This window comes from Trachurus japonicus, chromosome 22, assembly GCF_045865225.1.
Source record: "Trachurus japonicus isolate A0001 chromosome 22, Traja_1.0".
Lineage (NCBI taxonomy): Eukaryota > Metazoa > Chordata > Actinopteri > Carangiformes > Carangidae > Trachurus > Trachurus japonicus.
This window is the reverse complement of record NC_140928.1, coordinates 13,832,917-13,856,653: the sequence shown is the minus strand read 5'-3', so window position 1 is coordinate 13,856,653 and position 23,737 is coordinate 13,832,917. Positions and strand designations below refer to the sequence as shown.

Here is a 23,737-nt window from a genome sequence, read left to right as displayed (position 1 = left end):
AGGGGCTATTTTGCGGCAGTGTGTGTGTGCCTACTGGAGGATGCAGGGGCACCTGTCCTTGGAGGTCAGCCACCAACGCTGCGTGCTGGCCTGCATCTGAGTCGTACGCAACCACACACACACACACACACACACAAGCACACACACAGAGAGAGCCTCAAGGAGCACAGGAGAGGGCTGTCTGTCTGCATCACGGCACCACTACAGACAAGGGTGGACCCCAAGCTCTCGGCGCCATGGTGGTGCTGTTGTGCAATACTCAAACAAAAACACACACAAAAATACAGCCTCTAACCTACTATGCAGAGGCTACAGTGGTAATATCCTGTGTGTTGTCACATAGCTTCCCTACTAGCTAAAAATATTTGCTGTCATTTGGCACACCATTTTTTTTTTTTACTCCTACAAGGTTTAAACAGTTTTAGCTTATATATGAAAGTAGGCTTCTCTGGAGGTGGGACATGTGACAGTTCCCTCCAGCCTAACATGCTACATGGGAAACAATATCTTCCATCAGTCCAAAAACCCATCTGATCTACAGGCTATGAATATATTAAGTACAGTAGAGGCATTACAGAGCAAGCCCTGAAAACTGACTGATCTGAGGTGGTTGCTGGTTCGAAAAGTACAGAGAGCACATTTAATATTTTACTCTTTCATCTTCTCTCACTACGTTGCCAATACTTCTCTCACTGTAAGAGTGGAAGGTATTCTCTGTGGACATATGCTGATGACAATTGCACTCGACAGCGAGGAAGGGCCTGACGGAGGAGAGCTCAGCGAAATGAAGAGAAAAGAGGGTTAGAGAGATGATGACACGGGAGCAGAGGGGGAAAAGTCATGAACATCTTGTTTTTTTACAGCACTGGGAGGTTTTCTGTGAACAACAGGGGCCAACGGTGCCACTACACTCTCACAGTTTTCCCACTCCAGATGTGCGACTCTATGCGAGAGGTTGCGAGAGGAGATAAAAGGTTAGAGTGGGTGGGTTAGATGCGTGTGGCTTGGGTTTTATGGCCTCCACCCCCCCACAGAGTAAGCGCTTCTGGGTAGCGGCTGGTGCACCAGTGTCAGATGTGTTTTAATGACGGAGGCATGTGCACACAGAGCACAGAGCGGGCGCCGCGTCTGGCCGAGCAGCTACCACAAGTTTTATTCACACCACTCATCACTCGAGGAAAAGTGTAATCACTAACACACATGAGACAACCGCGCTTCAAGCATCTCGCCTCGGTCTCAATCGGGAAGAAAAAAAACAACAACAACATCGACCTCATTCAGTTAAAACCATGCAGCTCAGAGTGCAACTCTACTGTAAATGAAAAAGAAGCCAATATCATTGCAGTGATGGAATAAAGCTAAGCTCTCGCCTCCCCCTGCTTCCCGCTCTGTACTGAGCGTTTGACATTCTTCTCATGGATGTTGATAAGCTGTTAGAAAAGGTGCTCTCCATTTTAAGCCACTGGTATGTAGAGACAATGGGGAGCCAAGCGGGTGAGTTATCAGAAGGGTGCAGGGCCATTGAGCCTGCCAGGAACTCCACTCAGTGCAGCCAGAGGAGTAGGATGGATGCAGTGCCCTCATTGCCAAATACACTATTCTCTCTTCACCTCCTCTTGCTAAACTATCTAGCCTCCTCCGCACCTACTAAAAAAAGCTAGTTTTCATCCTCTACATTCCTGCTGTTACATCAACTCCACTTGCTCGCCAGACTGAGGTCTTTAAAAAAAAAAAAAAGTCACGTCTGGGAGCCGCCATAGCTTTTTTTTTTTTTTTGGCTGAATTTCCAAGCTTTGCACCCTCCAGAAGCCCTTGAAGCAATCAATGCTGACAAGCAAAGTCATATTAAACAGGCTTTTAACAATTAAAATAAATCAACACCAATGTTATATTAAAAAAAAAAAAAAATCAAGTTAAACAGTGATGATTATAATTAACAGTTCTAGTTTCCCCATCACTGCCTGATTGCCCATGACTGGTAACAGGGAGCAACAAGTCATTCTGGGGTTGCCCAAGTGCAAAAAAAAGTATGTATAATTAACAGCATTGTTTAATCAAAACACTGTCAGCACCAAACTTACAGACATAAACTGTGTGTTTTGCTGACTTGCAAACTCCCAGCAGTCTCTCCTGCATGTATCTTTGCTGTATTCTCCCGTTTGCCCTGCTCATTTACAGCATTAGGAGATTGTCGGGACCTATGTTGGACACGCTCTTTCCCTCACTCTGCTGTTTCAGCCTCATCGCAGTTCTTCTTTGACTTTTTCCACACAAACACAAACACAGAGAAACACTTACAGTAGATACACAAACGTAGTTAGTGTGCAGACACAGAGAGACAGACAGAAACACACATGCACTTTCACATACACACAAAGCCCCCTTCAGGACAAGGGCTTACACTGACATTAAAGGGCCTTTGTTTAGCCCCAGTTATCGCTACTCCACAGGCGGGTTTTGTTGTGAGCATATCTACGTCTGCGACACTGTGTGTTTGTGAGCACGGGCGTGTGTGAAACCACAATACATGGGGTGAACTCTTGCAGACACCCTCGGCACCCGGAGCTGATTGTCGCATGGGTTTTGTGTGTGTGCCCGTGCATTGTGGTTTGTTTCTGTGTGAACAACTGAGAAACAACGGCAGCTCCACCAACAATGCTCAGAGAAGCAGAACAATTGTGCCTTTGACGGCGTTTGTTTGTGGTGGTGGGGAGACAGGAAATGAGATCATGCTCTCTGGCTGTGTGTGTGCGCGCGGGGCTTATCAAAGAGCGGGGCCGGGGCAGGAGGAGAATACCAATCACTTATTAGCCGGCCGTGCTGGGCTTATGGAAATGAGGAACAGTTCATTCGGTGCAATGTATCAAAGCAAGGTGGAGTCTGTGGTTACACCAGGCACGGCCATCTCTCCGAGTTTACTCATCTCTTCGCTCCTGATCTCTCTTGATTCTAACCCTGCCCTGATGTATGATTGTGAAACAGTTCATACCAAAGTAATGGCGTTCCATCCATCACAGCAACCCCCCCCCCACTCCTTTCCTCATACCTCAGATACCCTCTGCTTCGTTTCACTTCGAGTTACGGTATTTGGAGGTTTTGAGAGAGGGCGCAGAGTTGAACGCTGCTCTTAGCTGCCAGAAACACCTCCCCTCTCCTTCCACACCTCCTCCTTTCTGTATCCATTCATAGGCTCTGGAAACAGTGTGTGCTTCCTCTTCCTCTTCGTCTTAGTACACAGGATCTCGCTTTTCCTCTTCTGCATATCCGTCATTCTTTCATAACGCACGGGTCTTTAACAACGCCAATCGATGTTTCTCTTTTACACACAACCTCCCAAGCCACCGGCACATCGTCTGTCCTTTTATCACTCATTCAATTAATCCGTTCTGTTTACCTGCATTTTTATAGTCTGATCCCCGCCATCCACACATACACAAACTGCACATATTTTTTCCACACTGTAAAAAGGACTAAATGGAAAGGGGAATATCGGGATGAGGGAGCAGACAGGTGCATAACCTGCAGCGGTTTGTATGGTTGATCTACAGGAGGGACAGAGGTGGTGAGGCTGGGACGATGACGGAGTGAAAATTAGACTTAGATTCCAATGATGACATCTTTGCCTCAAAGCCCTATAGACTTCAAAGCTCTCTATTCAGCACATCCAGCATTTAGCGCCTAATCCATGGCTCCTTTGATAATTCTGTTTGGGTTTATTTTGGGGTTGCAGGCAGGGTGGAAATACAGAGAAGTGAAGACGAAGAGGTGGAAAGCGTAAAGATTGATGTCGGCTGAAAGTTTGGAAGACGTGATTTAGGAAAGCACGGGGCAAAGTTTGCAAAGTTCTAGATAAGCAAACTGTAGCAAGAAAAAAAAAATAATGAGGAAGATGCTAAATAACATTCAGTCTATCCCTCTGTGTTCACTTGAGCATTAGTTAATCATCATAAGTCAATAGAAGACTGCCCTTTGACAAAGCTGTGGAATAATGTTGGCCATGCTCCGCTACCTTATCCGCAAGCCCATCATAAAGAGAGGGAGGGAAACAGTATCTAATTTAGATTAGTCACATCTGGCCAATACTCGATCCTTTTAATAGAGCATTGTGTTAGTTCTGACAGAGCGGTGAAGTTGCACTCGCATCATCTGATCAAGCATCAGCCATCTCATTCAAGCGGCACCGTCTTTTACTCATACGTCAGCTGACTGACTACCAGCTGCCTAGTAAAATCAAATCATATTAAAACTGGTATACAGGACTATACAGAATATGAAGTGCTGCTGTTAGGGGACGACAGCTTCATGTTTAATCTAAAGAAGTGAGGCTTTTGGCACATTTCATCTTGCATATCTGTACTTTACTCTAAGATTTAGTGTTTGTGCATGTTTCCAACTATCTCTGAGCCCTATATATCATCTTTATGTTGCAGGATTAGTTTTAGTTGTGTTGCTATTTACAATAAATGATCAGTTTATTCAGTCTTGTTGAAAAAAGGTCACTGTCGGCACAGATTTTTCATCCAGTGCATTGAATCTATCCATCATCTTTGATTGTACTGTGAAAGTTCATTGTTCCACTCTTAATATGAGAAATCCCAAACAGATTCTTCTGAATTGCAGTGCTGTGTCTGTATCGGTTAGGGCTTTAAAAAGAAAAGAAAAGAAAAGGCATCAATGTTTGTTGCAGTCTCCAAAACCATGTATCAGTGGAATCTAGTCTATGCACACACGTTCTGTATAAGCTGACACTACGTCCCCGGTGCAGCCTTTGATCCCTGTGTGGTAAACCTACTTCCTTTGTCCTTCATTCTCCGTTTTCACTTCTCTGTGCCTCTCAGTTTAATGACTTCAGGGACAGACAGACTGAGGTATCACAAGACGCCATCCACTTACAGTATACAAGTGCAATTTGCTAACACGGAAGCAACCTACTGGCATTAGTGCAGTTATAAATACACATTTAACAGCTCACGCTGTTGCCCTTCGTCATGTTAACTGACTACAACAAATAGTCCTCTCTGTTTAAATTATCATTGTAATTACCCTCCTCATCAAATAGCTAACTAGAAAACCATCCGTTCATCAAATTATCATCATCATGCATGGCTGGCTAGCTAGAGATATCAAAATCCTCCACTCTGCTGCTCTGTCAGTGAGGTGAGGTGAGGTGTGGGGCGGTACATTTCCAGGACTGGTAATGACTTAAGGGGGTCAGAAGGATATCAGGAGCTGGCATGATAAGTGATGACACCCTCATGGGAACGAGCTTAATGACTATCCCTGTGCAGGGAACTGGCTGGATGGCCGGGCAATTTTACTGCAATGAAAAAGAAAGGTCCAGGACGACTTGTCTCCTCAAACCACCAGAGCCCTTTCTTTGGTTCTCTCAGATCTTTGTACCTTGCGGTGGAGATGAAGCATCATGAGGCGATAAAGCTATTTTACCACTGTCTATCACTAAAAGAGGCAGAAACATACTCTTGATTTATTCTGAACTTTCTAATTAGTTTTACAAAAGCATATATTTCTTCTTGCCATTTTATTTTTTTTATCTGCGTTTTAATTATCTTTTTCATATTTTGTAAAAATGTTTTGTACTTGAAGAAATGCACCATAAAAGGCAACGTTTGTTCTTTTAAATGCAATACACAGATTTAAACAACAAAAGAAACCAATCTCCTGTCCCTGCCAACAGAGAGCACAGAACCAATATTGATCAACCATTTCTTGGCTTTTTTAAAGCCGGCAATCCATTTGTAGACATGAACTGGATTCATTTACCTTCGAAATACAGACTAATAACCAAAAAATGAGGACTTGCAGGGAGATCAAACATCTGTTCCTCTGTGGAGTCCATTACTCAGGTAAACAACCAAAAGTACCATGGCAACCCCCTAAACAAGAGACAAACACTAATGCCACAGAAACAACCAACAACAGAACTGAACTGCAAAGTTTTTACAGTCCTATCTAGACAAGTGGTCACTCCTTTCTCTCTTCAAGCTGGCAAGAGAACAAACCTGTTTACCAGTTGCACATCAGCTTGCAGCTTTAACCGAGGGTCACGTTTCACAGAGTCAGCAACGCAAGGGAGGGTGGGGGGCATCTGTGTGTGCATGTGCACCTGGACATTTAATGGTTGGCAAATACAAATACGCAGGGAATAAAGTGGAGACAGGGACACACTTAAAAGACATGTCACACATCCTATCAGATGCCTGAAGGTCAACGGAAATGACATGCTGAGCTGTCTGTCAGCCGCCTATCAATGTGTGTGTGAGCGTGTGCTCGGGAAAAAAAAAAAGTGCAGCCACAGATAGCATTTAATTGAAGGTTGAAGTTATCAGATAGCCTGCAACTCAGCTGTCAGTCAAGATGCAGTCACCACGGTGACGCTTCACAGCGCTCTGCACCACTGACGACATCAGGAAATGGCTGACTTTGAAGAACGGCGAGGGAGTGGGTAGACAGACACACACACGGGCAGACAGGGTGACAGAGACACAGGCCTTCACACAAACACGTTCACAGACAGATGCGGAGCACACAGGCAAGTACACACAGGCCAGAGGAGGGACACACTTAAGGGAATTAGAGTAGAAGCGTGCTGGCAAGGCAAGTTATTTTGGTAGAGTTGACATGCTGCACTGCATCCAGGCACCAGGACAATCTAATTATCTACTGGTGAAACCAGAGCAGAGGAGTCGTAGGTGAGACAGAGAAAGCCCCATCAAGCTGGTGTGACCTCGGCCCAGGGATATGGTGGTGGGAGTCTCAGCTTTAAATGAAAGCGAAAACTGAGGAGAAGGCAAGTGGATGGCATGCGTCCCAAAATGACAAGATAAGTGTGGAGAGAGGGAAAAGACAGGGAAATAGTATGAACGATGACAAATCTTCCATGGCAGGTGAGCTGCTGCCAAGAACACAAAACGGAGACTTGGACCAGATTTCTCTGTTTTCTTGAGAGAACCTAGTATTGCATCAGTCAGACAGACACACACACACACACACACACACACACACACACACACACACACACACAAGCACACACACACACACAAGCACACATGCATATGTCTTCGATGTGGGAAATCTGGGAAATCAGACGGAAATGTGAGTGGGGGAGAAATATTCCCCCGTCTAATAATCATCATTACAGTTTCCTCTCCTTTTAGCTATGGGCAGATCATGGATAGGAAGTGACATTTTTCTCCTCTTACTTCATCATTTCTTCCCTCTCCCCCTTTTCACACCGATCCTACACCATCTCCCCCCATCTTTTCCCCCACTACTCAGTGCCTCCTCTATTTATCCTCCTTGAAAAAATAAACTGAAACCTGACATACTGTAACTCACAGTGTGTTCAAACAACAATTATCAAGACGAGCTGAGCATACTGCAACACTTTTCTGTCTGCTGTTTAAATAAAGAATCCCCACATTTCATTCCCTAATATCAACCTATCCAATAGCTTACACTTGCAAGGAGAAGACGGAGCAGTGAAAAGAGGGGGAGTAGGCAAAAGGACACGTTACCACATGTGAGAGTCAAAAACTAACCAGTTTAACAGTTTCTGCACACATTCTTCTAACAGATATAATTTCTGGAAACAGGAGGAGTAGGGACAGAAAGAAAATCCATTTAGACCTGCTGCTGAATTCCCTTTGTTCCAATCATCGATACACTATCTGGCATTTGCCTTTTTTCCTGCAGACTTAATGACTACAGCGTGTGCATGTGTGTACCGAAATAGAGGGGAGAAGTGTCCAGGTGAAATATGCTGCTGTTTTAACGTCACTGTGGATGTTTATTTGCTTGTACTTGTACATCCTTGTGTTCGTGTTAGTGTGTGTATAAATTTGTGTCTACTAAGGTCATCAGTGAGTCATCTCAGCCACCAGGGGGAAGCCTAATTAATTTAGTAGCTTTCCAGGCAGCTCGTAAACACAATACTGAGTTACAGTCCAGCTCTGTTCGGAACAGCATAGCACATCCAGCGAGGGGAGCACAGGGGTCATTCGAGGATGCCACACTTTTAATAGTTTGTGTGCGTGCTTGTTGTGTGCGAGTGTGTGCGAGTGTGTGAGAGAGAGTCAGTTCATTAATATCTTCACAGCCACAGGTGTCCCTCCCCGTGTTTCACACATGTTCGCAAACCTCATTCATTCTTCTACAAATCAGATTCACAGTTCATCTACAACATTAAAACAAGTTATGGGGTTTTAATGTTGTTGTGGCTCATCTGCTAATCTTTAAATAGCTTGCTATACAGAGAGAGATTACTCCAGTTAGAGAACACAGTATCAGACTTTACCTTTAAAACTAAATAACTGGCTATGACATAAAATCAGTCATTTTAGACCAAATAAATTCTGACAACTGCACATAAACTAACAGATCCATCACACATACAGGATCAGTCCAACGACATCGACAGTTTTCTTTTTTTCTAATGGTCTACATAATGTATGCCCAGTACAGTATTTATAGAAGATATATATCTATCTATATATAGAGAGAGGTTATACTTAACTTTTATGATAAACTACACAATCATTTTCTGTACACGTCAAGGATAATAATAATATGTCAGTAATTATAAATATTACAGTGAACATACCAAAGCTAATTAGGGAAGTGCTCAAGGACCTGAGGTCCTGTCACTGAAAGGTGAAAGACTGGGACTTGGTTGGCTGATTTAGCATGTGAGCTCAGAGGCTGGGTTTGGTCTGAGGGTCAGCTGGAGCTCAGCTTATCCCATCCAGTCCCTGGTGCCCTTTATCAATTCTGTCAGGGGGAAAATGCAATCCACGCCTGGCTGGGCCTTGCCCTGCTCTACGGTGTCTCTTATCCTTCGTCACCTCCCTCCATTCATTTCCTCACTGCAAGCTGCGGGGATTACGAAGAGAAACGTTGCTCCACAAGACGTGACGCAACCACTCGTGTGTGCCGGAGACTACCGCGGGGTCAGGACAGTGGCAGACTGACCGTGGTCAGAACCTTAAACACACACACGACATGGCTACACATATACAAGACACCACATCTGTTGTTCTTCAGACAAGGCTTTTACTGACTCGCCGTTTCAGTTTTGCCACCAACATCCTCATCTCTACAGCCAGTATATGACAGCTCCACCATGTACTATTCATCCCCGACCTGTGTGTATGTGCATGTGAAAAAAATACACTCTAACCAGTTTAAGGAACTGCAGTTCACCTCTCACAATGCTCTTCCTCTTATTATCCTCCTCTCCATCTTAGCACTAATCTACCACTCAGGTAGCTCATAAACACCTCAGCATGCCATCATTTCCTGAGACCAGGACCAGCTTTCATTGCCACCGGATATAGCTTTAAAAGGTAGTCCATTAACAACTTGGCACACATGCAATGAATGCTGCAACTATTGCTTAACAAACTAAAACAGTCAAGCTGGTCAACAATTATGTGTTTATCAAACATAAATGAGAACTATGAGCAAAAAAAGCAGAAGAAAGAAGACAGGAGGCTTGTAAGAGTGGAATGTATGAGAAAAATACCACAGAGTGTAAAACTGTTAACTGGAAAAAATGAGTATAATCTTCTTTTTTTCCCCAGTGGGTACATCCACAGCACTAGCAGACTGTTGAGCTACTGGCACCTGTCTGTAAATCAACTTGTGTAGGTGTGTGTGGGTGAGCATGTCCACAAATACAAACTGTGGATCTGTTAGAGCTGCTGATTTACCTGCTGATTAAACAACAAAAAGGAGAATATGCTTAACATTCCTACAGACATACAACATTATCGATTGAATGTACCTCACAATTATTTTCTTTATTGTATTTTTCTCAAGACAAATTATTTGCCTGCTCATTGCCGTGTAAATATTAGTCCTTAAGCAATTATGGAAAAGGCACCAAGACTATTGGCACAGTGAGACGGCCGACAGTGTGTGAGATGTGTAAACGAGCTACTTACATCTGGGTACTCTTTGACAGGCACAAACAGTTTTTCCTGCAGGTGGACGATGGGTCCCAGAGGCTCAGGCAGCTCCAGCGGGTGTCTGTCCACAAGGCCATTCACTGTGTCACTGTACATGTCTTTACGCACTCTGTTGATCTCTGAAACACACAAAAACATGAACATTGTGATAAGCAACTGAATAACTAACATTACAATTGGGCTTCTTTATTATAAAAAGTTGTATTTAATAGATCACTGTCATATTGATTTTGACTTCTGGGGAAAAAGGCTTAATGTAGCATATAAATCTGCTGTTGAAAAAAAAAAGAGCAAAGGAAAAACAACAGGAATTTGTCAATTGCCTTGAATACGAGAAAAACAATGGTGTAACTTTGTGCAGAGTACATCACAAACTGTTTATTGTAGCCTATGAGCAGGGAGGCCTGCTACTACATGCAGGAATCAGTTTTTCACAATGAATTCCTCCCGACTAAAAAACTGCGCATGTATGCAGGTTATTCTATATAACAGAGACAGAAGTTAAGCATTGCATTACTGAAGGGTTATGGCCACCATCTTTCCTTTCTGCCAACTACTCCCCAGTGGCTCCTCTCTAATAGAGCAGCCTATGTGAGCGGCTGGGAAGGTGGGGAGATGAGGCACGGAGAATCGCTCAGGCTCAGGTATATGCCTTCAGATCTGATCCCTCTGTCAGATAAAACTAATGGACCTCTCCCTCCCTCCCACACACACACACACACACACACACACACACACTCCCCTCTAATTCACATGCACCCCACTTTGACTTCTTCTGCAGCAGCACACACACATACAACTTCACACGCCAGAGGAAAAAAGCTCTGCTCTGACAGTTCAGAAAACGAAATCATTCACCTTGTGTGTCTGTGTGCGCGTGCTATGTTTGTGTGTCACAGTCGGGACGAGGAACGACAGCTGTGGTTGTAACACCCGTTAATAAAGGACACGCACTGGTCACACTCTCTGACTTCCCACGTGTGCCGTCATCGTACCAAACAGTCGTGCCATCATCACTGAACGAAAAAAAGCTAATGAGCAGTATGAGAAAAAGAGTAGTCTGTGTTTTTAAGTTAGAGGACGGCAATGCTGAAAGAAAACTATCGGGCTGGTGAGGTCACTAGGAGTGACTTGTCTGGGGTGGAGTGAGGACGGCTGTTAGGCAATATTTCCATCTCTCATGAGACTTACAGGCAGTTGGGAGCTCTATATTAAACTCTACAGCCGAGTGTCAAGTTCCCCTGCTAGATGCCTCGTGTAAAGCATGGGTGACCTCCAGGTCGTATCCTCAGACCGAGGCAGACACTCAAGTGCATAATAAGGTTTCAGTGCTTTTGATTTAAGTTGGAATATGTTAACAAATTACACATGATAGATTCTCTGTGGGAAGACACGATTACAACAACTCAACCGAAATGGATTTGAGCCATGTAATTACTTTGCAGGGATTTGTTGTTTAGGTGAAAATGTGTTTTCGCTGGATACCATCGATGACAGACCGAGGCGTGTTTGATGGGCTTGTGTACATGGACGAGCCTACACATCTGGCCTGCAGCTGTGTGGACAACGCTGGGTTCACACTGGAACTACACAAACAAGCCCGAGAGGAGACTTGGCCCCGGAGCGACTCGTTCCCAAACCACATGACTTCACCACGCTCTGAAGTCCACATAGATACTCCCAGTCCTCCCTCAAGATGAATTCATCCTCATGGTATCTAGCCCAGTGGATAGATTACATCAGTCTTAACCAACACCAGCAGCTTCAGGCCAAATTCAGGCTTTGTGCAGGAACAGAGGGGCTTGGCAGTGACACATTGCACAGGGAGGAGACTGGGAAGGTCTAACATAACAATTAATAGCAAATGTGCACCATCTATCCAAAACAAACTTCACACGCTATTGGCCCTTCTGGTTAATGACGGTATCTTTACTAAGTTGTGGGTTTAATGTCCGTAACTGCAGCCTGGTCACTGGTTGCTATAGCTTCTCTTTTTGCTCTCGCTTCCCTCTGCAAAATGAAAATGCACTTTCTGGCTGCAGGTCTTTAGTATCTTTTTTTTTTTTTTTTTTTTGCTTTGCCTTTTCCTTTAAGCCAACGTTCATAAAGCACAGAGGAGTGATTTAACACATCACTGGTGGGCTAAGCATGTGTGTAGGAGCCATCAATGACGAGTTAAGAGGAGCCAGCGTTCTGTAGGTTACATATGAATATGCAAAGTCTTGTATGTATCTTGGAGCATTAGTCGCCTGGTTGACAAGAGAAAATAAAAAAGAAGTGTGCACACATGTGACAATGCGACTGAGCAACCACCAGCAGCAGCCCTCCTTCTCCTAATTCTATTTCCTCTTGCTGAAATGCCACATTAACATAAGGGGGCCGTGCTGGGCCATCAGTGGAGACGTGCAGCATTTGACAACCTCTAATTTAAGCGCGGCAAGTCTTTTCTGAAGCGCTGTGCTCACCTAAAAATTACCCCCTGCCTTGCACGACCGACAAAATCATTTGTCTAGCTGTCCACCCCAGCAGAAAAGGCTGAATTTGTAAGAGAGACAGAAGGGAGGGAGACTTGAGGATCACTATCTTGGAAAGAAAAGACAAAAGAGGACCAAAAAAAGAAAAAAAATCAACACGAGTAAGGGATGGGTGAGAACTTTTCTTCAACTCTGGCATTAGATGGCAGGAATCTGGATTACGCTTGTGTTTAACAGCTATATGAGGAGCGGTAACAGATCCCCTCTTACTCCCCTTCAGTCTCCTCTCAGCTTCGTGCCGGTGCGTCATCCACAATCTGACTTTGCAAACTGCACATACACACTCACACAGCACTTTCCTGTCAGAGCTGTCTATTTACCTGTGGGGGGTGGCTTTATGCACACACACACACACACACACACAGACAATGGAAGAGATAATAATATCTCCGTTTAGTTTTTTTTTTCCTCTCTCTCTTACTGAGCGATCTGTCAGGAAAAAACAAAAATCAACCTTGGGAGTAGTTGGAGGGCAAAGTGGAAGTAGGTTTGCTGAGACAAAGACAAAGGAAAGAGGAAGAATTATAACCACAGTGCTGAGCAAGCAGAGTGCAGTTGTATTCCTCTTGACTCTCACTGCTCTCTTCTGCCTTACTGTGAGTTAAAACATGTTTCATTTTATTCTCTTTCCTCTCTTTTTTGTTTCACTCAATTCCTGTCTTTTGTTCTCAAATCTGCAGTGAAACAAGAATATGGCAACCGGCTGCAGCTGAATATCCATCTGCCCTTTGTGAGCTCAAGTGAAGAGAAGATTTCTCCTCATCTCCTCAGTGATCTTGGCAGTGCAGAGAGATGAACACCCAAGGGACAGGGTGCTGGAGGGGTGGATGGACTGTGGAGGGGTTTCGAGGGGCAGCGGACTGAGGGATGTGGGAGAGGATGTGGCTGGAAGTTCGGTGAATCAAAGTGGAGGAAGTTGGATGGAAATGGGAAAAGCAGTTAAAACACAAAACTCGAGGCGCGCTGTCTGAAGCTTTCAAGCATTTCAAGGCCCTTAGTGGATAAAGTTTTTCAGCTGTCATTATGTGACCCAAGTATTAAACTTAGTTCAGTTGTTAGGTCAAAGACCATGCTGCTGTTGACAGCGCTGGAAAAATCTAGTCAGTGGACCTTAATTTTAGGGGGAAATTTAGAGGCTATCTGAATAATGTAAGATAGAAACCCACTAACATTTAAGTTTCCAAGCACAACGTTTAACCGAGGTCTTGCCTTTACAAAAATTGACTTACTGCAATATCAAAAGTATAAGCATAATGTAAAAAATGTAATCTTAAAAGCAGTATGCTCGAGAAAGACTGCACACTGAGCACTTTTGCTACCACAACCATAATTAGTTCTTCAGTATGCCAAAGCATCACCTCTTGACAGGGCAAAGCTGAACTATACCTGGACCAGAGATTCATGTGTGGATAGAAAGTAAACCTATTAAGTCTAGCTACTAATCTGAATGAGTGGTATTTGACAGCCATCAGCAGCTCAGTACAATGAGATAGAGATGCTTTTAATCTATTCACCCAGCCTGACGCCAAAAAACACTGGCCACGTAGTGGCAGCACTGGCAGACACAAGAGAGAGAACACGTAGAAGAAGGAAAAACAACCAAATGAGGTAGGAATACTTTCTAATGTTGCAGCTCTCCTCATCTAATGTGATCTAATGAATGTAAACACAGCGTGAGGACAAATTTGGGGTAATGGAGTGGAGGGGAAAGATCAAAGAGGGAGCAGGGGGGGGAGAGAAAGAGAGAGCAGAGTGAAATTAATAAAAAAACAATGGAGAAGTCCAGGAGGAGATGCTGTAATCAGGTTTAAGACTGGTGAAGATCATTCAGCCAGACCTGCTCCACTAGAGAATGAGAACAAGTCCATTAAGAGCCCAAAAATAGACCTGCTCTATAACTGCTTTGTCCTCACCCTGTAGCTCACAGCAAAACGTCCTCTGACCATGCAGAGCAAATCTGTTCATACACATTATGTGAGTGAGTGTGTGTGTGTGTGTGTGTGAGTGTGTGCGAGAGAGAGAGAGAGAGAGAGAGAGAGAGAGAGAGAGAGAGAGAGAGAGAGAGAGAGAGAGAGAGAGAGAGAGAGAGAGAGAGAGAGAGAGAGAGAGAGAGAGAGAGAGAGAGAGAGAGGGTAGCAAAAGAAATGTAATGGGTGAGTAATCAGTGTATGATCAGCTTTGCCTGAGGAAAGCAGCTTTAGATGCCTTGTGATGCCTGGCATTAGGCTGATAATATCTGGCACCTGAGACAGATTGAGTCTAACACCAATTAATCTTAAAGCCAAAATGATCAAATGTTGAACTCTACACAGAGACTGAATGAGTCTTTTCTTGTTTAGGGTGATTTCAGATCAAAAACCTATAGTGTGTGAGGAGGAATCTTTCCATCCTTTTCCTTGCTTGCAAATGCACACACGTTCAATTAATGATTTAAACAGGTGAGGAAACGGGTTGGAAGCCGGGGTAAATATAGGCATAAGAAATGTGGAGGCTGTGTCTAAAAAAACCACAGCAATCACAGATAGGCCTAAATGTGCTGGTGCTGAGTGAAACGAGACTCGGGCGAGGAACAAGCCTTTTCACTTTAAAGCTGCACTTTAGCAATCACAAAGCCTGGGTACCCGTTGCAAGCGAAAGGATTTGGGCGTTTAATGCATTCCTGCCCTTTATTCACAGCACAGACAACTTTATCCAAGACGACACTCCACTTCAACAGTTTAGGGGTTTGGCAGGCCAAGCATATGAAAGACGGAGGTTTCTTTTAAAGCAGAGAGCCGAAGTATAGTGCGCATTGGTGGGGGTGACCGAGCCATGAAAACGTATGCATTTCTGGGCCTTATCGTCAACTCACAGCTGCCTCCCCCTCCCCCTCCCTCTTTGTGGAGGGAAAAAAAGAAGTTTCCTCATGCTTCTGTCTTATTTTTACTTCCTAATCTTTGATTTAACAGTAGGCCTGCGCCGCACAATCCTTTGATGTTCATGCACAAACTACTCCTGTGCTGTTAATGAGTGTGCTGCGCTATCGCCATGGCCAGGAACAGCACATGCGTTTCATTTCTTACAAGGAACATACCCGGTTTAGTTGTGATATATCTTGCTCGACGAGTTCACGTTATTTTGGTTTTGTAGCCTCATGAACTGAGAAGTTACGGGCATAGGAACATAATATTATAATAGCAATACTACTGGACATGGGAGTTGATCGGACGACCACTGTGGATTCACCATTGTTCAATCCAATTAAGGTGATGTTATGTCTCTGGAAACAGCTGCATCAAACACACCAACTCATTTATGGCGGCATTACCCAACTGTGTCTATTACTTGCAGTAGTCAAAAACACACCGGGGTGCAAGTCGTTCACCCCATGGCGTCCAATAATCCTCTTTCTACAGACTCGGAGACAGTGCCGATGTGACTACACTTAGTTTTGTGTATCCCAATCCGACCCTGCCTCTCCCCCCGCCCTGATAATGTCCACCCACTCTCCACTCAGGTATATCTGACATTAAAAACACTTTATTTCACACTTGTTTCAAACCAATTAATTTTTGGCCCCATATCAGTCTGGGCTGCAGGTGACTGGGTGGGGACGAGTTCTTGGGCACAGCAGCAGCAGAGCTATAGCATCTACCGCTAGCTGCATGTGATGTTTAGGGTACACTTGTTCATTTTAGCGGCAGAAAACAATCTGGGTTGTTGCTGCTTCAGTCACTGGCCGCACACAGATCAGTCACACACTGCGACGCTCATCATCACAAGTAAATTCTCAACCTGCTGATTATCTTCAAAAGTTGTGAGGCTTCTTAGCACAAAATTCCCCGCTTGCGTTTCCTCTTGAAGTATTGAGTTAAAGCGTAGGAATAGTCACACAAAACAGGCAATTTTGACTGAAGGGAGGAAAAAAGAAACACTTTGGAAGATGCACAATGGATTCAACCCTGCCTGCTGAAGCATCGTATTAGCTTTGGCTGGCCTCTTGACACAAAATGGGATTTTTTGCATTTTGGAAACAGAGGGGTTTGTCACCAATCACTCTCCAAGAGATCACATCAACCAGTATGGATAGAAGAAATGCATAAATTACAGCATCCAGCAACTTTTTCAAGAATAAATATAACCTGAGAGTATTTTGAAGCAGATTTAACATATTTACTGCGTTTTAAATTTGTGCCATCAGCTCTTTGTTAACGTCTCACAATCCATCTTGACTGTCAAATTCAAAAATGGTACTATAAGAAACACACACAGCTTCACTTTGCGGTGACTCATCCGCACGCTTCTCGAACCCTGACATGATGTGGATATACGCGCTGGCTCCCACGGGCGGAGGGGGTCTAAATGGTTCTAGACGGAAATGACGGTGCTGTTTGCTGGAAGCCGGGGGGGGGAGATTTATGTTGTGTGTCAGGGATTCTCCTAAGGCAGGCTGGGTAAAAAGCTCCAGCGTCAGGTCTTTAAGTAGATAGGCCACTAAATAAACGACTGGCATAACAAGGTTTCGGGATCTTCTCCTCTCTGATCCAGGTGAAAAAGTAATAAAATACAGCAAAACACCCACACACACACACACTTTCTTGCTCATAAATGGCAGGCCAAGACACAGAGGAACGACGCTTTCATCCAAATTGGGAATGGACAGTTGATTTATAGTAAAATGGAAAAATGCCTCCACACACTCGCAGCAGCACAGTATCTGTCTGAGGCACACACAGTGGTACAGACATTGCAGAGAGCATATACATCTGGGGTGCGCAAGTGCACACGTTCACATCCGAGCTAACTACCTCCCTGAAAGCAGCACGTTCCGCTCTCTGATCTTAATAATGAGCTGAACGCTGCTTGAAAATACACACATAGATAACGACTCGCACAACATTTAGTTATGGTCCAACAATGGACAGGAATATGCGTGGCCTGACACAAACTCAAGTACATATAAAAAAACAAACAAACACCCAGCTGAACATTAAAAAACACCCACACGCACGAGCTAATAAGCTTTTGTGTGTTTGTAGGCAAGGCTCCCCTGAGAAAGTGAACCCACAGAAATAACACTCCTCACAGAAGGAGGAGGGAAACTGCCTCAGAGAAAAATCTGCTAAACAAATACAGCAGGAAACGAGAAGGAAACACAGCTACACCTCTCCTCCATCTCGCCTTAATAGCCACTGCTTCATATTTAGTATAGTGACAAAGAATAAAAACACAGATTATAGAATCACACAGCTGTTGTTTATCATGCATCAAGCCCATTCTCTCCCTTAACTCTCACTGGTTTCATAATGTTTCCATGATGACTAGAAGCCAGTGCTGCGAGGCTGCACTCTGCACAGGGCAAACATAACGAGCGTGAATGCTGCTTCTTCCATTTCTATTGGCAGAATGCATCAAACTAATCAGAACTATTAGAGCTGCAGACGTATGATATTTCATGAGAAGAAATTGAACTATATGCACTGTGCAACTAATACACAAACATAAAAATATATTTGGTTTAAATTTGGTTTCTTTAAGATTATTTCACTCAAAATATTGACAAAGAATTAAGTCTGTAGTTTATCGAATCAAACTATGAATCAAAGACAGTAATTATGTCAGAAACATTGATAAATTGGAGGCAGGGTTTACATCTTCCTCTACTCTGGCCGAACCCCAGAGAATATGTATGCTAAAAGCAGAGTGTGTAGGTGTGGTGGTGGCCACGAACAGCAATCAGCAAAGCCATTAATCATAACTGGTGACAAATGCAATGTTTTCTGGGGCCGTCACCGTGGCTGCATGCAGGCAGGAGGAAGAAGTGCCAAGCTGAATGTGGCTTTCCGTGGCTCCTGGCAGCAGTGGTGACGGTGTGCTATAAGAACGTGCCATAGCCCGTTAGCTTGGCGATTAAACAAAGCAAACGACAGAGTAGACAAGGAGAGGGGGACCAAAGCAAAGATGAAGCGGGAGGGGGCGGGGGGCGCAGAAATAGCGATGGGGTGGGGAAACATGGGACTGAAAATACAGAATAAAAGAAATCTGTATAGGAAATGGTAAACATGTAGGGCTGTCTTATGTTTGACAAATTGTATGTAACGTCGAACAGCAACAAGAAGTTACCATTTGACTAGAGCAGCTATTGTCACTGAACAACTCCAGCAACTGCAGTGACAGACAAATGGGTGCAGTGATTACACGGCTCAAAGTGAGCCAAGGTGATCCAGACTTGAGGAGTTAAGATGTTAATTTTTAGATCATGATAATAAACAAGGCAAATCCACAAGCAACAGTCAAGTAGCCAAGGAATAGCAGTAGCAGAAATTGCAGAACATCCTAAAATGGAATAACCAAAGATTCAAGAAATAATTTAAAAAAACTTCTTTCTGCTCCAAAATACTGGTTAAAAAAATCTAACAAAAAAAAACAATTACATAAAAGGCAAAGAGGGGTGTTAGCAAACTGGAAGTAAAATGATTTGCAGTGCCTTCTTTCTGCTACGTTCGCATTTTTGTTATTTATCCAGTACACTTGTTAGTTACTAGCATCACTTCCTGTTTTTTTTTTTTTTTTACTGCAATCATCTAGGAATCTTTAAAAATGGTAAAACTCATCTTATTATTCTTCTCACTCTCGTCACCATGCCACCCCAGCCCCAGCTTAACAGTTAAATTAGTGTTTCAGACAGTATCTGCAGAGCTATTAAGACCTCAGACTAAAATTAGAACAAGGGATCATCACATTTGATGATGTGGAACTGCTTTATGGGGCTGTGTGCTGGTGGGGGGCATGCTGGCAGCTCAATGAGCCATAGGAGTGCCAGTTTTGTGCACTCAGTGGGGTCTGCCATAGAATGAGGTGAAACGGGCAGGGAGGGCTGGCTCAATACTGAACCATAATGGCTTACTCTTAATGGCTGCCGCGAGGGGCCAACGTTCATTACTCTCTGCGTGGGGGACTTTCGACAGGATCCCGAGGTGAAACTTGTGTGAGTGCGCGTGCGTGTGCATGAGCGCACACACTGTTAAACTCGAAGGAGGCACCCCAAAGCGAAATGAGCAAGGTACAGAGCTACCGAAACTGTTTTCTCTCCTTCACACTCTCTCACACACACACACAGACGGTTTTCTCTCAGTGAGCACAGGGTTGGTAGTGTGGTAGGTAACAGAATCGGAAAAACCTCTTTACCTCAGTAGTTTCATAATAATGCTAATTATTCAGCGATTGCAGCACAGCAAAAGCGGCGCGTATGAGTCCACTCTCCTCAGTTCACCTTTTTCAAAAAAAGTAGCCCAATACCTTAGCTCAGCTCAAACAAACAAAACTAATGCACACAGATGCAGAGTCAGGCTCCTTTCTGAAATACCAAGCAAAGATGGGCTATTTTACTGCAGCTTTTGCCATCTAAAAAGGGGGTGCGATATGTAGCGTTAAATTGGAAGCCACACAGCAATAGTCATTTAACAGGCTGGCTTTAAGAGAGAAGCCTCATGAGCTGAAAATGGTTTCACAAATTTGAGAGGATACAGTTGGTCAAAAAAAAGAAGCAAAAGAAACTATCTGAGGTAAGCTGTAATACCATCCTCTACTTCCACTGGTATATATCCTGTATCTGTGTGGGTCCATGAATACTAAAATTGATGCTTATTTATAAACAGGAGCAATCAAAAACTCTTGGATTAATTAGTATGGACAGGAACACGTTCAAGGCATGAACAACGCATGCAGCCAAACAGATTGTAGGTTTTTCTGCATCTCATGGGAACTCATTTCACAGCCTTTACCTGCCAGAGAAATCAGACAAACAAAAGTGAGACCGGTGCCGTGCGGTATGGAGCTGTTCATGAAACACTCTCTTGGTTTGCTCTAACTCATTTAATGCTCTATGTTTGGGTCCATGTATATGCACTATATATGCTTCAGGAAACACAACAATTGTATCCACTGCAGCGTCAGGCATACTTCTTACACACGTACACATACACACAGGGGGGATGCGATGTAAAAGTGCACAGCACAGGATGCATGTGTGAGCCTGACAAGATGTGAGGCTATGAGATAAGGTGTGGGAAGAATAACAGGATGAAGAGTCAGGATGCATGCTGATGCTGGCCTGCGTTGTGAACTGGAGCAGCAGTCCTTGGCCCCAATTTGTGTTCACTGCCGCCCTGGACCCATATACCCTGGCCTGTGAAAGAAGGGGTATCCCTTTTCCTTTGTCCACTGCCCAGAGGGGCTCAAGAAAATGGACATTTCCTGTCAGTAGACACCCACTCTTGTTAAGATACAAACAAACACTATGCCTCAAAGGGGTGACCAAAGAGTTGACCACTATTCATCTACTAAACACATTTTCAACTGCATCTATCCCTAGACGCAGCTGCACCCTCCGTCACGCAACAATGCCAGGAAAGGTCCAGCTGTCAGAAAAGGAAGCGAGAGAGGAAGGAAGGAAAGGCTCTGACTGTCAATGTGACAGGAGACGATAACATGCACAGCGCTTCCTGTCCCCACCCCTGTAACTAAGGAGACCACAGTGCTCACAACCAATGGAGAAGATGGGAAAGAGGATGGAAAATGTCTCATAGTTCCCCCATTAGTTCAAAAAAACATTTTCGACTTTGTGTCTTATGTGATTTCTCTTTTTTTTTTTACCCATGCTTCCAAAAATAATAGCTCAACTGTTTTTGGCGGAACTGAAAAATAATATATATGGAAAGCAAACTAGGCAATCAGGTTAAGGTAGAGTTTATCCAGCTGGTCGTTTTCATCACATTTAAACACAGTCAAACAGCAACACATGGGGAGGATAGGACAGGAGCTGCATTTTAACTGTAGTTCTTAGGCAAATCCTTACATCAACTGTGACTCAAGAGATTCGTGGTGAGAAACAGATGGAAGCAGCAGGAGCCTGCCAGAAGTGCAGTATTGAGAATGTCAACAAACAGGTTGAGGGGGGGGAAAAAGTCTTTATCTTATGTGTGTTTGTTAGGTGAAGGATTGACAGAATGAGGAACCGCCACATTCTTCTGACTCTCTCGTTATCAGAGAACAAGGTCACTTGATTACATCAGGAAAAAAGAAACTGATGCCACAAAACGTAGACAAAGGCAAAAGGGGAAACCACTGCCTCCACGTGTGTTTCATTAGCAATTCATTTTCAATCCTGTTTAAAGACAGGTGGGAGAAATTACAGCCAAGCAGACGGTGAGTATCTCCTAGTTGGAAAAAAGAAAAAAAGGTAGTAGCACCTCTATGAAAGTTATTGATTTATTGCTAAAATAAGATTTGAATAAATAAATGGTCTGTTATCAATAAATACTGCTCCAATCTGAGGAAATCAAATCCAACAACCATGCAATAACTCCTACCATATCATATTCTTATCATATACAGCTGTTGATAAGAGTGTGCGCCAAAGATTCATTCAACTCCATGCTTGCCTCACTGGGTTTGTGTTTTTATTGTATCGGATTAGGAAATAAGAAAACACTCAGGTAAAACTATCAAAAAATAATACAGTGTATCCTTACTGATGTAAATAATATATTCATATTTACTCATTTGGTTAGACGCTTTTGTCCAAAGCAACTTACGGGCGAATGAGATCATGAAAGCCTCAATGTAGTAGGAGACCTTGGTAGACGGCAGATTTAAATACTTCTCAGTATAATACAAAACAATTCAACAGAGCTGCAAACATAAGCTTTCAAAAGGCTCACAAAAGGCTGAATTAAACCCTCTCAAAGACTTGTACACTTGAGCACATTTATCTTCATTTCAGGCGATGATTGACACACTCAGGTGGAAGTCACCAGTTAACGCTGGTACTGACGACACCAGTACTTGTCCTGTATTCTGTATTTTCTTAGTAATGTGGATTTGAGGAAAATTTTACTTGCTGGTGCTAATTAGCTAATGTGTCATCCTGTAATGTTAGCTTCTCACCCACCCTGAAGTGATTTAGCAGCTGCAATTATAGGTGACAGCAATGTGGTTAATGCGACACAGAATTTGGGCAATGCGGGTCTAGATCTTCTATGAAGAAGAAAAAAACAAAACAAGGGGGAAGGACACGTTACGAACACAGGACGACAGGCAGGTTACATCTCAGAGTATACGTGTGTGTGTGTGTGTGTGTGTGTGTGTGTCAGCTGTTGTTTCATCCCTAGGAACGGGGCCTGCTGGGGCTTGTAGCTACCATCTCAAGTTCCAGTCCAGCAGCCACTTAGTTGCTGTCCCTGGGTGCGACAACACAGACTCACATCACAGCTGTTGTGTCTTTGCGCTGGCTCTTTATTATCTCCACCGCCTGACATCAAGTTTTTTTCCAGGATCTGAATCTTGCCACTTCAAACGGCTTCCCTTTTTACATCACGAATTAGCCATACTATATGAAATATATCAGGATGCATATGTGCGCTTCTCTTCAGGAACTTCAACGAGCCAAGTATTCGGGTATGGATTGTGTACAAGTGTTGGTAGTTGTAAGTCAGACTGGTACTGAATCTCTATGTAGAACAAACAGGTCTGACATTGTTATGGGATGCTGAAAAACTTGTCTGATGCACTTCCAGATTTAAAGATTGCTTGTCTTGAAGACAGAGGAAATGCCCCCCTCACCCCCATTCCTGACTGTCTGCAGATCATGAGGAGAGCTGCTCTTGGGTTGTGCATTTGTTTGGTCTGGTTGTCTGGTTCTGATGATCATTTGGTTGATCTGTTTTGTCTGGCAAGTCATGTTGAATGTACCATCTACAGCATTTAAAAAACAAAGATGTTGAAGGGGACCGAACAACTGGGCCACGACGATGTCATAAAGGAGGGAGGGAGGGGAGGGAGGGAGGGGAGGGAGGGAGAGAGGGAGGAGATAAAAGGAGAAGAGAGGAAAGCCGTCTTGCCGACTCATCTGTCATTAACCAAGCTTCCACTATGCTTAAGCCTTTAAACATCGATCTGTCTCAAAGCGCTTGGGTGAGAGGGCTTAACAAATCTGCGGATGCATACATGTGCACAATTACAGCCAGCAGGCACAGGCGTGTTGTTCTCCACCACCCGATGTTAGAGCCTGGGAGTGAATGAGCGGAGGGACGAGTGCACACTAAGGTCCTGGGCAGCAGACAGTGAGAGCTGGGCTGATGCAAACAGACGGACCACCTTGCGGGCCTTTAATGTCACCACTGGTCCTCACATGAAAGAGGCAATGTAGCCTCAAGGCTGGATTTTTGCCACACATGC

The 23,737-nt window shown here is 43.9% G+C and overlaps 1 protein-coding gene across 7 annotated transcripts in view; it reads right to left on the bottom strand.

The window, feature by feature from the left end:
- Positions 1-23,737, bottom strand: part of qkia (QKI, KH domain containing, RNA binding a) — a 76,438-nt gene that overhangs the window by 40,339 nt on the left and 12,362 nt on the right. For all 7 annotated transcript variants that reach the window (XM_085767099.1, XM_085767104.1, XM_085767102.1 and 4 more), the window contains exon 2: positions 9,963-10,105. In XM_085767099.1, coding sequence (XP_085623225.1) covers positions 9,963-10,105 — 143 coding nt within the window. The remainder of the gene's footprint in view (positions 1-9,962; positions 10,106-23,737) is intronic.